We start from the raw sequence: 14814 nt of genomic DNA, 5'->3' as shown, positions 1-14814 counted from the left end.
AACTTCTAATTTATATTTTGTATCCTATATAAAATCTAATATGACATTTCTAAAATATATGAAAATTATAGCATTTACCACACGATTTGCTGAAGTTGTTGTCACAACAACCATCTAGTGATGCATACAGACTGGCAGCGTATCATGGATGAAACAGGAATATCTGTGGGGAAAAAGCTGAGGTTTGAGATAGTCGAAGAAAAAAGTGTAAGAGGAGATAAAATACACTTTGAAGTTTGTTTGACATGATCTTTGAACACCTTTTCAGCCTTGTATAATTTATGTTTTAGTTGACATGTTTGATGGACAAATTTCTTCTTTGGAAACTAACTTAAGAATGAAGTTATGTAGTCTTAGTATATACTTTCAAAACTTTGTGGTTTTACCTCTGCTGATGAAGCAAAATGTATGATGAACCTAAGTTCTGCTGTGCACCAACAGATATTACACAATTCAACAGAAGATCTATAATATAAGATATTTAATAGATGATGATCAACAGCTCATAAGGTCTGTTGAAGCATGCTATAACAGTGCTTAGCCTTTAACAGATCTTTAACAGTGCTTAGGGGTTAACAGATGTTAGCACGCTATAACAGTGCTTAGCCTCTAACAGATGTTAATGTATCTCAGACCCCAACAGTTTTCCAACTAACCAATTGATTAAATTTTCATTCATCAATCTAACAATAATATACAACCCTACTACTTATCCAGTGCATCAATAGCCAAACAAACTCTGCTGATGAACCAAAAGGTCTGTTAAGACAAACACTGCTGAAGCAAAGGTCTGCTAAAGAGAACCTCTGCTGATGAAGTAAAATGTATGATGAACCTAAGTTCTGTTGTTCACCAACAGATGTTACATAATTCAATAGAAGATCTATAATATAAGATCTTTAACATATGATGATCAACTACTCATAAGGTCTGTTGAAGCACGATATAACAGTGCTTAGCCTTTAACAGATCTTTTAACAATGCTTAGGGGTTAACATATGTTTGCACGCTATAACAGTGCTTAGCTTCTAACAGATGTTAATGTATCCCAGACCCCAACAGTTTTCTGACTAACCAATTGATTAAATTTTCATTCATCAATCTAACAATAATATACAACCCTACTACTTATTCAGTCCATCAATATCACCAAAAATGTATATAATGTATAATAACAATATTATATAACAAACAAAAGATTATTTAGCGTTATATTTATATAAGTAACATGCAACAGAAGATCTATAATATAAGAACTTTAACAGATGATGATCAACCACTCATAAGGTCTGTTGAAGCACGATATAACAGTGCTTAGCCTTTAACAGATCTTTTAACAGTGCTTAGGGGTTAACAGATGTTTGCACGCTATAACAACGCTTAGCCTCTAACAGATGTTAATGTATCTCAGACCCCAAAGTTTTCCGACTAACCAATTGATTATATTTTCATTCATCAATCTAACAATAATATACAGCCCTACTACTTATTCAGTCCATCAATATCACCAAAAATGTATATAATGTATAATAACAATATTATATAACAAACAAAAGGTTAACCTTACTTGATATTCAAACCATAGACATTACATACCATATTCATCATCGTAGCCCTTACAAACCAAACTTTTAACCACAGTTTGTTAAAACAACAGTTAACAGACATAAATAAAAACCACAAGGATTCTTCAAAAATAAGTGGTTTCTACTTATCTCTCAAAAGAATTGTTTTTTCATAAGCATCTAATTGTTAACCTTAGTCAGCTTCTTCCGGGTTCTTCTCACATTAGTGGATAGCTCACCAATGTTGACAACATCAGCATCTTGAGCCATCCGCTTTCCATTGGGACTTGATCCATAATCCTTTTCAACTTCAACGGCTGAAGAGTCGGCCGTAACAGAGACAGCATCCTTGCAACAGATCACAAAACAACTATTGATCTCATTTAATAAAATAATGAACTCTTTTTAAACATACTAAACATACTTTAAAAATAAATACTCACCCTTGAAGTTCGTTCAGCAGACACCTGGGAAGATTCTGAAAGGTTAACGCCTTTAACGTCAGCTACCTCTTGAGTAACCTAAAGGATCATAATATATGATATCATATAAAAAAGTACAGAATCTAGTGTTTAAAACTCAAAAGAAAAATAAATAGATTAAAAGAGTAATTTTATATGCTACCTCATCAGTATTTTCATCACCATTACCATCTCCACCAACCAACTCAGCAATTATTACTGGATCATCACATGTTTTTTGCACAGTATAAACACGATAGTCATTTTTATGATTGAACTCTGAAACATCAATCTTAAAAGCAGCCTTCTTATCAACCAATCGAAATATCTCATGAGGGAATCCAGTATCATTGGCCTTAACCTGCCTCTCTCTTATGTCACTTGCCGCTAATCCAAGAAGCTTCTGAACATCTCTATCAAACATAACAAAAGAAATACTACCACTCTCATCCTGCATCTGCACTTGCACCTTGAACCTGAAATATACACAACTAACTAAGTAAACTGCAAAACTATATTCAAATATCAGTCTTAGAATGTTACTTATATAAATATAACGCTAAATAATCATCATTGCTTACTTTGTGGTGATCGATGTACATTCAGTATGACATTTGATACAAACCAAAGAAGTCGCAGGCAATCGAAGAATATCATCTGAAACATTTTCAACATTCTGCAAGTATTCACTTTTACCCATCACCTTCTTGAAACACTTACGACAGGCAGCATAAAACCAACCATACTCTTCTTGCACAATCTTAATTGTCGCAACCACAACACAAGACATTTCCTGTAAAAACACAAGACACTTCCTGTAAAAACACACAGGTGACAAACCAAACAAATAACCAAACTATATACAAAGATGTGAAACCTTTTCTATCTCGCTAATCTCATCAACGTGTTTCTTCACACCTTCAGTTACAAATTCTTTATGTAATGGAAAAACACTCTGAGACGATAGTATCGTTTGAGAAGTAGAACCACTCCCTTGTCCAAACTTCAATATATGCCATTTGAATACCAACAATGATTAGAATTAGTATACAAATGACATGAAACCAAGTATTTGACTTGAACATCTATATACAATAGAAATTACGTTGAGAAATTACCTCCTCCTTAGCTCATCAACTTCATCAATTTCTTCATTCAGAAAAATTCGTGTTGCAAACTTATCACTTTGAACAGTATATTCACCTACATTGAAAAGTATATAGATATTTAATGTATACCTGTCTTTATATTGCCAGAAATAAACAGTATAGTTATGATTTGAAGAAAGTAACAAAAATACCTTTCCATTCTTTACACTTTCCATGATGTATAACAGCCATCACATGCTCATGAGCTGGGATTTTAGAAACGAAGTCCTTAATCTGCGGAGCATAATCATTCCACACAGTACACCGCAAAACCTTACCCCTACATGAAAAGAATATTCATATCAAAATAACGTTGAATGAATAAAAACATAAAATCAATCAGGAAAACTATAACATTTATTAAAGTAGCCAATGAGCCATAAATTAACTACCATATTCACTAAGAATAAACTGTAGACCTCATTTATTACCATGATTCAGCATTACATACAAACACTATAAATCTCATTTATTACCATTATCATGATCTCACATTAAAAACAAACATTCTTCATCTTATTTATTAACATCATTAAATACATTTAATGATCAGTACATGACTGAACATATAAACAACAACTTACTCCAAATCTTCAATATCGAAATTCATCTTCTTAGTCTCCTTTGGAGGTCGATCAAAGATTTCAAGATCTCCACAACAAATCACAGATCCAGCAACATCTATATGATCACATTATACAAGAATATAAGTAAAACTCTCTAATATTATACAAGCAAGACATGATTACAAAAATATACACTACCAACACTCAAAGCATTTAACGCCTCTCCTTGAAGAATATCTTCATAAACTCTGAAATTGAAACTATACTCAACACCTTGCCAATCTCTCACAGGAGTAACAATTGTGCATCTATAAAAGTTGATTTTATAAGGCTGCACTACTACTTTACATAAATCTTTATTCTCACCAACACCAAATTTCGAAAGAATCACAACAGCATCTTCTTGAAGCTGTCCATCAAAAACAGGTATCAGATGACTCTTAATACCTGCTTGAATCTTAGCACCCTGAAGAACATTTAAAGAAAGTATCTTCTTAGCATACAACACTACATTCTCTAATAAGACGGAAAAGCAGAGATACAAATTACCTTCTCATCAATGAAGATGAGATCCATCTTGTAACCCTGATTCCATTTTCGAATAATTCTCGCCTTCATGTTCCACATATCCTTCCCTTGATTTAAATCGTTAACAAAACTAAGATTATTACTGTCAACTGATATTGACATGCTTCTAATTTGAAATTTGGATTGTGATTAAATTTCAAATTTCAAAATCAGAGAAGATGAAAGCGTGATGAAATATGAAGAGGGAAATGAGAAGAAAAGCCTTATATAAGAAGGATGATTGACAGGAGTTTCTGAGTGACATGCATTAATTGCTAATTACTTATTCCCATGCATATTTGAATTTGAGTTTCCCGGTAATTAGCATTAAACATCTGCTGATCTAAAAGCATTTCGGAAGATAACAACAACTGCTGCTGCTAAGTATACGTTTGCCAAAGGAACCAGCTGCTACTTTCTTGTAGATGGGCAGTGGTTTGCCCTTTGGAATGTGGGCCAGACCTTTAACATTTGAAAATACACAAGGCAGTGGTTTGATCGAACATTAAATCTATTTTAAAGTGATTTATATATTAGCCTTTATGATGTAATAATGACATAAGAAAAGCCTTGTTGGACAGTCTCTCTTGCTGACACATCAGCTTTTCTTATGTCATTGGGATTTCTTCTTTTATAGAAAGTATAGATAGATTTATAGATTAGCATAAACTCTAGAAAATTACTTTGAATGTTAAAGGTTATAGTACAGAATAGCTAGAAAATAACTTTGAATGTTAAAGGTTATATGTCATATTTGTCAAAGTTTCATATTGCTGGCCATTTGCGACCTTGAATTCTTGCAAATTAACCGCTTATATCTGCATGCATGACACATGAGCTCTTCAAGTAATGGTGCGGATATATATATAACAGAATAGCCATTACCATCAAAGCAATCTCTTTTTTCTCATACGTTTATCTTTCACAAACGCAAATGAGCTTGCTGATTCTTGTCATCCCCTCACTTACTATATGCACTCTTTTCTACCTTTACTACAAATTCATAACAATCCCGTCGAAGATCCAACATCATTTTAGGCAACAAGGCATCAGAGGACCAAACTACAACCCTTTCACCGGCAACTCTGGCGAACTCCAACGCCTGCTCGTAACGGCTGATGACAAACCCTTATCAAAGTTGGAATCTTTGAACAATGATCAAGTGCTACGAAATGTATTGCCACACTACTACTTTTGGTCCAAGGTGTATGGCGAGCAGTTTTTGTATTGGTTTGGGAACAAGCCCAGGTTAGCCGTAGCCAACCCGGATATGATTAAAGAAATCTTGTTGAATACCAGTGGCTCGTTTCGGAAAGCCAGAGTTAACCCGTTGGTTAAGGGTTTGTTCGGGGAAGGGATCGTGTATCTTGAAGGAGATCAATGGGCTGTCCACAGAAAGATCACTAGCCAAGCGTTTAACATGGAAAGGGTTAAGGTTATGATATTCAATTCCTTATTACTTTTATCTAATTTTACGTACCTTATATACATACACGATTATATATATTTAATAAGTTAATAATTTAGTGTTTTCTCATGATTTAGTAATTTGTAGTGAGTTTCACCCTATGTATTCTAAAAGGAACTTTGGCTTATAGGAGTTGGTCCCAGAAATTGTGGCTAGTGCTAAGAGTCTACTGGATGAAATAGAAGTCAAAATAACTGATGAAAATTTTGTTGAATTGGACGTATATAAGGAGTTCAACAACCTCTCGGCTGATGTAATATCGAGAACTGCATTCGGAAGCAATTTTGAAGAAGGAAAGGGTATCTTTGAGTTACAAGATCAACTTGTTAGGATTGCGTCGGATGCTATAAACAGTGTTTACTTCCCTGGATTCAAGTACGTATCACAATTATCACTAACCATTCATTACATTACATTACATTACATTACGTTACATTATATTACATAAATAATACGTTTGAACATACAAATGGAATGGCAGGTACATGCCAACTAAGAAAAACAGGTTAAGTTGGGACCTTCAACGGGCAACAAAAGAGATGATAATTAAGATTATTGAGAAGAATAATAAAACGAATGAAAATCCCAAAGCGTTGCTTTCGTTGTTAACGACTCCTTACAAGACAAAGGGAAACGTCGAAAAGAGACTCAGTCTCGAAGAGATCATAGACGAATGCAAAACGTTTTACTTTGCTGGGAAAGAATCAACAGCCAATCTTCTAACTTGGGCTTTTATTCTTCTTGGATGGAACCAAGAATGGCAGACTAGGGCTCGTGAAGAAGTGGTTAGGGTTTGTGGGCATGATGAGCTTCCATCGGTTGAGCATCTAGCCAACTTCAAGATGGTCAGTCTATTATCTTCTTTAACTATTAAGTAGCTTGTGTTAAAACTACACTTTCTATTATAGTTTAACCGAATATACCCTCTTACCCATTCAATAAAATCATCAATCTACTTTTTCTAATAATACCCTCTTACCAAATCAATCAAATCATCAATCTACTTTTTTTCTAATTTTGGGGGGGGGGGGGGGGGGGGGTTGTGTGTTAATAGAATGGCAATGGGTCGTAATCCTAAACTCGATTTGATAATCTTGTCCTAAACTCGTTCCAAAACCCATCGGGTATAAGGTATAATTGTGAGTTTCAGGTAAACCCATTAATTTGAAAAAAAAAATATACTTAAATGTAACGTATATTTTATCAAATAACTACTAATCAATTACATTTAGCATTATAACTATAAAAATATATTACTAATCAATTACATTTAACATTATAACTATAAAAATATATCAAATAATTACATTGTTTATGAAAAAATATACTTAAATGCATAGATGACAAAAATACCGTATCCTAATAATTGTTAAAATATAGGCCGGCTCAATTTCGACCACTTTGTAAAAATTATAAAAGTTCAAATATTTATATGTTTGGTAATTATATAATAGCTAATGATGAGTATATTAAAAAGGAAGTTAAAAGCAGTGAAAAACACAATTTATATGTTTGGTAATTATATAATAGCTAATAATGATGACTATATTAAAAAGGAACTTAAAAGCAGTGAAAAAAACAAATAGTAAAGAAAAGATGAAGACATAAAAACAAAAGAAATGGAAACAGAAATAGCTAAGGAGTCTCGAACTTGAGTACTATGGGTTTCAAAGACTAAGACAAAACAATACCACCGGACAAATCTGATTATTATTATTACTAGGTTAATGCCCGTGCGATGCGCAGCTTCATTCAAAACCATATTATTTACTTTGGAATATAATATTTTGTAGAAACGCATAAAAACCTATTAAAATCCATATATAATCTCATATTCTATAACACGTCTGTAAAGTTTAGTAATACGTAGTCTTGTACTATTGCATAAAAAATTCTGTTGATCAATATACACCGGTCGAGTAAAAAAGAAATTATCAAAATATGAATCAAATGTTATAAAATGTGAATGTATTATATGGTTAAAAATAAAGAACATTATATAAAAAAAGATAAAGTCATTTATTCATGTATAACAACTAATTATAGAAATTTTATCTTAAATATATTTTCAAATCAAGTACTAAAAGGGACTAATCATTCATCACAAATTTGAATCAAGTAATTTTAGAGAATCAATACAAAAATCATATTAAGTAATAATTGTTATAGAAAGTGGTTAAGAGCATGAATATCATCCAAACACTTGCTAGTTGCTTGAACATCTTGACAATTTGAGATCATTCGGCTTCTTCTTTGTACCTAACATGAACAAAATAAACCTCACACATAATGAATCTAGTCATATAAAAGAAGTGAATTTATAATTCTAAGAAATCTATGAAATGAAAGGTAAATGAATAAAAAAAATTAAATGTTCCAAGGACTTACATATCATTTCCCAAAAATCGCAGCTGAAACCTACATGTCGATTAAGATGGCTACGCAACTGAATTAGGGTTTCCCCACCGCGTGTTGCGGCTGGGAAGCTTGGTACAAACCAAATATTAAAGACCACTATAAAGTTGTACAATGTAAATATGTAAAACAACGTAAAAACAAAACAAAATGTGACAAATGGAAGGAAAATAGCGGCGTGGTACCTATGACGTGGTGTAGGGACCTGAATGAATGAAAAAATGGTTGTGGTCACATGGTGTTACGTCGTTTTTAAAAAAAAAAATCACTTATTTAGTCCTTCTAAAAGCTAACGGACGAAAGTTATAAAAAATATCACCTATTTGGTCCTTCTAAAAAACTAATGAACGAAAGTTATAAAACAAAAATATAACAAATGGGTTAAAAACGTATATTATTTATAGCGTAAGAGTTAATTCAAAACTTTAAAAAAATACCACTGTAGAGGTTACAGTTGATTATTATAATACTAGCTTACAACCCCGTGTATTACACGGGCTAAATGATGAAAAATGTAAATTATAAACTTGTATATAATTCTTATTAATGAAATGACTTATTTAGATAAAATAGTAAAACAAAAGAACAGTTATATTTTCGCTATTCAAAATAATTTTCTAAGTTTTCACTTCTCTTTGAGATACTACAATCCATTTTATTATGTCTTAAAAAGAAGTAACACTAAAAAATTAAAAAAAAATAATGATCATAAAATTGTAAGTATTTTTAAAAATAATAATAAGTTATGAGATTATGGTAAATGAATTGTAATTAAATTCTACTATGTATATTAAGATATAATAAATATTATTTTTAGATATATGGATCATGAGACAAGATACGAATATCATAATTATATAGAAAATATTACATATTAAAAAAATCATACTAAAAATAAAGATACGTTTAAAAGAGTATGACTAAAGTTTTTGAAACTATAAATTTGAGCGTCTACAACAATTTTTTTAATTAGTAGTTGACATTTAAATATTCAAATTAGAATTTTTATAATATTATATAATGTCTTTATTTAGCATGATGATAATATTATTAGGAAGTTGGATCATTTTTTAAGATGAAAACATATTGATAGTAACAAAAAATTAAAATTGGAAGAAAATATTGAACACGTGTATTACACAGCTTAAGTAAATATAATATTATATACTTAATAGCAAAAAAAATGTCTTTTAAAAACCATTTAGTGTTCGCTTTAAAGATAATTTGGTACTTTATTTAGATAATCCGTTTGTAATTTTAGTCTTCTAAGTTATATACTATAAGTACTTGTACATGTGATTTGATACTTTATTAGTAATTATTGTTTATATCCAAATAATATATTTTATCTTAACAAATATATATGGTTAGGGTAAAATGAAATTTTCAACAAGTGGTGAGAACTTGGCTTACAAAAGGTTTTTTGAATTTTTTTACAGAGGGTGTGAATGAGCGGTTAGAAACTCAGGACGGTAAACTTTTTGATTTTGGATTCAAGTGGTTAAAACCACTAAAACATAGGGACTCAAAAAGTAATTTACTATTAATTAAAATTGAAATTATATATTTGATCTCTAACTATATTAAATAATATTATACTTATTATATTATTTGATACATTTATATTTGTTGTAGATAATTATTAATTAAATTTGAATTTATTAGTTTATCTCTAACTATATTAATTAATTTTAAATTATATTTTGTGTATAAAAATTAATATGTAATACTATTATTAAAAGTGAGAAGGCACCAGAGAGTGACACGTGTACAAAAAGATTTTTGTTTATTAGTATAGGAAGATGAATTGCTATATTATTAATTATGTAAATGTAATTAGGTAAATATAACCTATTAATTTGACTTCGGAATTTTTAAAGCATTCAAGGGGTAAAAAGTAAAAATCAAGACTAAAAAACACTTGTGGTCAAAAGATAAAGAATGTAGTTCATGATGTTATTTAATTTAATATATATATTAATTAGTTTTAGTCGGTGGCTTTGACCACAGACCATGCATTTTAAGGGTGTAGTAATATATACATATTTAAAAACATCATATCAGGTATACAGTTGGGTAAATGGGTATATTTAATTGGGTAATTAGGTCGGATTATAAACGGGTATATCATCAAATTTCAAACCCGTCCCAAACTTATGTAAAGTAGGATTGCGTTGAGGTTGGGGGAGTCGGCAAAACTTGACGAAGATTGATTTTAATTCATTTGGCCGATTTAATCAAAATTCAAAAGTGAGCTGGTTTAATAAATTTTCAAATCATGATTGTTGACTAATATTTAATTTTTTTTTAACCGACAAACAATGAGATTTAAATCTCACCATATGAAAAGACAAAACTTTATCTAATACTTTCATGAGATTTAAATTCTCATCATATGAAAAAGAAAAAGCGTTATCCAATATTTTCATACCACTAAACCAAATGTCTTTGGTGAAAGAAATTTCAAGTTTTGAAATCAAATAGATAAGTCAAGTAGATTTATTTCAACACCGCCTCCCGTAATCAAATAGATAAGTCAAGTAGATTTATTTCAACACCACCTGCCGTGTATAATTATTTTTAACAAGAAGATCATACCACCATACGTCCATACCATATCGACATATCCTCAATTGCTATTACTATTACTATTATTTTTATTATTATTTAGTTTCTTTATTAATAATATTGCTATATGTAAAACGGATCATACATGCATTAAGTGAACAAGAGAATTTTAATTTTTTTTCAAAGCAAAAAGTGCATTACCATTTCTAAATGCAATTCCACATGTCAAAAATAATAATTCCGTGATATTTTTGAACTTAGTCTCGATTTGATTTTGTGTTCAAATCAAGTAAAAGAATATCTGTAACTCAAAGTTTTTATACATACAAGTTTATAGCACTCATTAAATACACATGATCTATTTAATATATACTAGTGAGATTTTCCCCGTGCTTCGCGGTGAGAATTTGGTCAGTATCGGTTCGGTTTATTATGGTACCGGCACTCATTATAGTAATTGAAATATAAAACCTTACATCAATCGAAACCATAAGAATAAATATCGATATCGGTAATGATGTTGTTTAGTTGATATCGGTTAGGTTCACTTGCGTTCTATGTTTATTTTTATTAACATTGTGATATAAATTTACTGAAAACGAATAATATGCCGCTAGCGTACCAAACCGAACTGAAACTGACTAACATCTGTACCAGTATATATTTTTATTGTTTTTGCTTTTGATAAACTAACATTGTATCGTTACCATATTGTACACAACCGAAACGAACATTAGTACAGTTTTTGTCTCATCGTTTGCATCTTTTATAAAGGATACCGTGTCACTACCCTAGTGAACAGAACAGAAACCGAAAAAACATCGATGTTGCTACCGGTATTTTTAATTGTTTTTTATAGACTAACACAGTATCACTACCATATTGTACCTAACAACATGGGTGCCAGTACTAGGACAATATCGATATTTGTTTTTATTGTTTTCGGTCGACACAAAACATGTATTGATTTCTATGTTGAGCTCATGCAGTATGGTACAAGTACTGTATGAACCGAATCGTTACCAATTCAATGCTCGCGGTAACGTACCATCACGATGCCCATGCAAATAACTTGAAATGTTAAAAATGATAAAACATAGATGTGATTTTACAAATTTTAAAATATTAACAAATGCAAGTTATTACTAAAAAAACAAATTAAGTAATAAATAAAATATAAAAAACATGAATTACTATTTATGAGGAGTCTTAATTGATATGTATAATGTTAGGTTAAATAAGAACTATTAAAAAAATTTAAAACGTTAACTTTCAGCGATGAACATTTTATATTGTACATAGTACATAGTAGTAATACACTATAATTTCTTAAGGTGAGAGAGGTGGTCACCTTAAGGGGAGTGGTAAACTCCTATCATAACCAATCAAAACATGTCATGTCATGTTAACTTTCCTCTTCATTTCTTATTTTACACTTAATCACAAGGGGTGGTTAATCCAAATAATTTTTCCTTAAAAATTAAAAAAAAAAAACAAAAGAAAAAATTGTGATTGGTTGAAAGAGAGTGGGCCCACCATTACACCCTCTCTCTCCTCTTCCTGCATGCGGTAACAAGTTACCGATTATTGAGTTCACCGCATGGACTTGGGGTGTTGGCGGCGGATCATACTTGCGGTAACTCCACTCACCGCTTCCACTCCACCTATGCACCCCGCTCACCCTTACAGTTTAAAACCCTTAATATAATGATTTCTATTAGTTGGTAAATTTTTAGTAGTATCGTTTAAGCTCACCCCTTATATGGTACGGTTCAAGAAAGACACAACTCACGAGAAAACAACCACCAACAATAAATCAGTTTTTTTTCAATTTTTTTTGTTTTTAAATATAAGGTTAGTATTTTAGATATTAAAAAAATATGTAGCTGATGAGTACATACATGTAAAAAACAAAGGGATATATGTAGCTCGCGAGCTACACATATGTAACTTACCAGCTACATATATACTGTTGGTAAAAATAGAGTTGGTTAGAAACCTACAAACTATATCTTTCTCGTCCCCTCTTTTATATTGTTAAAAATGAACACTACAAGTAGCCAATTATGTTTTTTTTCTTGTTTAACAGATTAACATGATACTAAATGAAGCACTTAGACTCTACCCCGCAGCACCAATATCTTTGAGGGAAACCACAAATAATGTGAAGATAGGTGGCCTTCAAATTCCAGCCAAAACACAACTCTTCATTGCCATGGCTGCCATCCATTATGACCCTAAGATTTGGGGAGACGATGCAAAGCTATTTAACCCTATGCGGTTTATAGAGCCCAAAAAACACTTGGCCACTTACTTCCCTTTTGGTTTAGGACCTCGGATTTGTGTTGGCCAAAACCTAGCCATCGTTGAAGCTAAAATCGTCCTTGCTATGATCGTTAGGAAATATAACTTTGTAGTATCACCCTCATATGTCCACGCTCCAGTGCAGGTACTAACAGTTTGTCCCAAATACGGTGCCCCAATGATCTTGCGTAGGGTATCAAGTTGACACTAGATATATCAAATGTTGATTGCTTGATCGAATGCTTGGGAAAGTAAAATTCTGTGAAGTATACACCATTTTCTTACATGGTTTGTAATATATAGATAGACTAAATAATGAACCGTGTGTTACACGAAGTTCGGTACTAAAAAATCTAAAATTAAGGCAAATTTGTGATAAACAATAAATATTATATTTGATAATGTTTCATTTACACCTTAAGTATTAATTTTATATCCACAATTTAGATATGTATAACCATGTGTTAGGTTCTGAGTTTGATACTTGTAAACAAGTACTTATCAAAACAATATAATTCACAAATAGATAGATATTATGAACACCTGTTTTTCAATGATTCATATGATTCAAAAGTTTTACATTAATGATTCTCAATCTCCCCTTCAGCCTGATCAGTCACTAGAACTGTTCGTACAAAAGAGAATGTGTGAAGTGATAAAATAGATCTTTAATGGGTGAGATCTATTTATACTAAGTACTAAAGCTCTGTTCGTAATAGGCTGACATCACCCTGATAGTGACATCTAACATTCCTAACAGAAAAGATTCAACAGATGTTGCAAACATCTATGCAAATCCTAACATCTGTTATAACTGGTTTAAACATTGTTATAAGATAAGTATTGTAACATTGGGAAACCACTGTCTAGACTATCCTCTGTTGTTGTGATCCAAACTTCTGTTTGGCTAGACAGATGTTTGGTCTTCCTCATCAGACCTTTGACTTCCACAGACTTTATTTAGCCTTCAACAGATGTCGTTTCTTCTTGAACAACGGTTCCAAGGCTTGAATAGATGTTTCCTTTGTCTTCAACAGATGTTCTAATTAGGTGTTCAAGATTCACTACTCTTGGGGAGAGAATTTCTTCATCAACTATTTATTTCTTGATCTTTGGGTCATGTCTTGGATTTTGGATATCATCTGTTCTTTTGTAAGTCCAACAATCTCCACCTAGAACAGATGATGCCAAAACAAATGTTTATTTGATCAATCTTTATTTTTCATCAACTGTTCTCTTATTTGACCTTTGAATTGGAATTCAAAGTCAAGAGAAACAGTGTCTTCTGGTCCCTCTCCAGTGGCAGACTTATCAAGTCTTGCAGATCTTCAGTTTTTAGCCAAGAAGCACTTTTCATTGAGATCTTTTCCACCTCCCCACTGGCCCTGAGCAGTGTCAATTTATGGATGTCTTTGTTTGACTTCCATTATAGAATTTTAAGACCGGGAGGATTTGTTGGGACCAGAGTTATTATTAATGAGTTTGGAGACTTCGGTCTCCCTATGATGATGTCAACAAGGTCTTCTTTCCTGGTATCTTTCTTCTGTTCAAGTCTTCTTTTGAGAAATTCTCTTGCAGCTCTTGTTATGTTTCTAACTGATGGGAACTCGGAAGGTTCAACTGTAACACCCCGATCGCGTAATACAACAAACCGCGACGGGAACATCGAGGATTCACGTTACAGGAAATTGTTTTACAACACATGGTACATAAGGTTTTGTTTTATTGAATTAATGAATTACAATGTTTTGA

General features: G+C 31.7%; 2 protein-coding genes across 2 annotated transcripts; one reads left to right on the top strand and one right to left on the bottom strand.

The window, feature by feature from the left end:
- Positions 1-1745: 1745 nt before the first annotated feature.
- Positions 1746-4430, bottom strand: LOC110876324. The gene is made up of 9 exons (XM_022124498.1): positions 4290-4430; positions 3939-4206; positions 3759-3855; positions 3327-3454; positions 3145-3229; positions 2608-2841; positions 2190-2502; positions 2009-2086; positions 1746-1913 (listed from the first exon to the last, which is right to left on the bottom strand). The coding sequence occupies exons 1-9, from the start codon at positions 4428-4430 to the stop codon at positions 1746-1748; spliced, it is 1512 nt and encodes a 503-aa protein (XP_021980190.1).
- A 719-nt stretch (positions 4431-5149) lies between these two features.
- Positions 5150-13516, top strand: LOC110878608 (cytochrome P450 734A1). Its single transcript, XM_022126942.2, has 4 exons — positions 5150-5742; positions 5906-6150; positions 6257-6620; positions 12848-13516. The coding sequence occupies exons 1-4, from the start codon at positions 5242-5244 to the stop codon at positions 13265-13267; spliced, it is 1530 nt and encodes a 509-aa protein (XP_021982634.1). The 5' UTR covers positions 5150-5241; the 3' UTR covers positions 13268-13516.
- The last annotated feature ends 1298 nt before the right edge of the window (positions 13517-14814 follow it).

The sequence above is a fragment of the Helianthus annuus genome, chromosome 9 (genome assembly GCF_002127325.2).
Source record: "Helianthus annuus cultivar XRQ/B chromosome 9, HanXRQr2.0-SUNRISE, whole genome shotgun sequence".
In the NCBI taxonomy this organism is placed as follows: Eukaryota; Viridiplantae; Streptophyta; class Magnoliopsida; order Asterales; family Asteraceae; genus Helianthus; species Helianthus annuus.
The sequence above is the reverse complement of the archived record's forward strand: the minus strand, read 5'-3'. Positions and strand labels throughout refer to the sequence as shown.

Coding starts and splice junctions, on each gene's coding strand:
- LOC110876324 (XM_022124498.1), bottom strand. CDS start 4,430: ATGTCAATATCAGTTGACAGTAATAATCTTAGTTTTGTTAACGATTTA. Junction 3,856..3,938: donor GTTAAATGCTTTGAGTGTTG/GTAGTGTATATT, acceptor GTGATCATATAG/ATGTTGCTGGATCTGTGATT. Junction 3,230..3,326: donor AAAGTGTAAAGAATGGAAAG/GTATTTTTGTTA, acceptor TTTTCAATGTAG/GTGAATATACTGTTCAAAGT.
- LOC110878608 (XM_022126942.2), top strand. CDS start 5,242: ATGAGCTTGCTGATTCTTGTCATCCCCTCACTTACTATATGCACTCTT. Junction 5,743..5,905: donor TTAACATGGAAAGGGTTAAG/GTTATGATATTC, acceptor TTTGGCTTATAG/GAGTTGGTCCCAGAAATTGT. Junction 6,621..12,847: donor ATCTAGCCAACTTCAAGATG/GTCAGTCTATTA, acceptor CTTGTTTAACAG/ATTAACATGATACTAAATGA.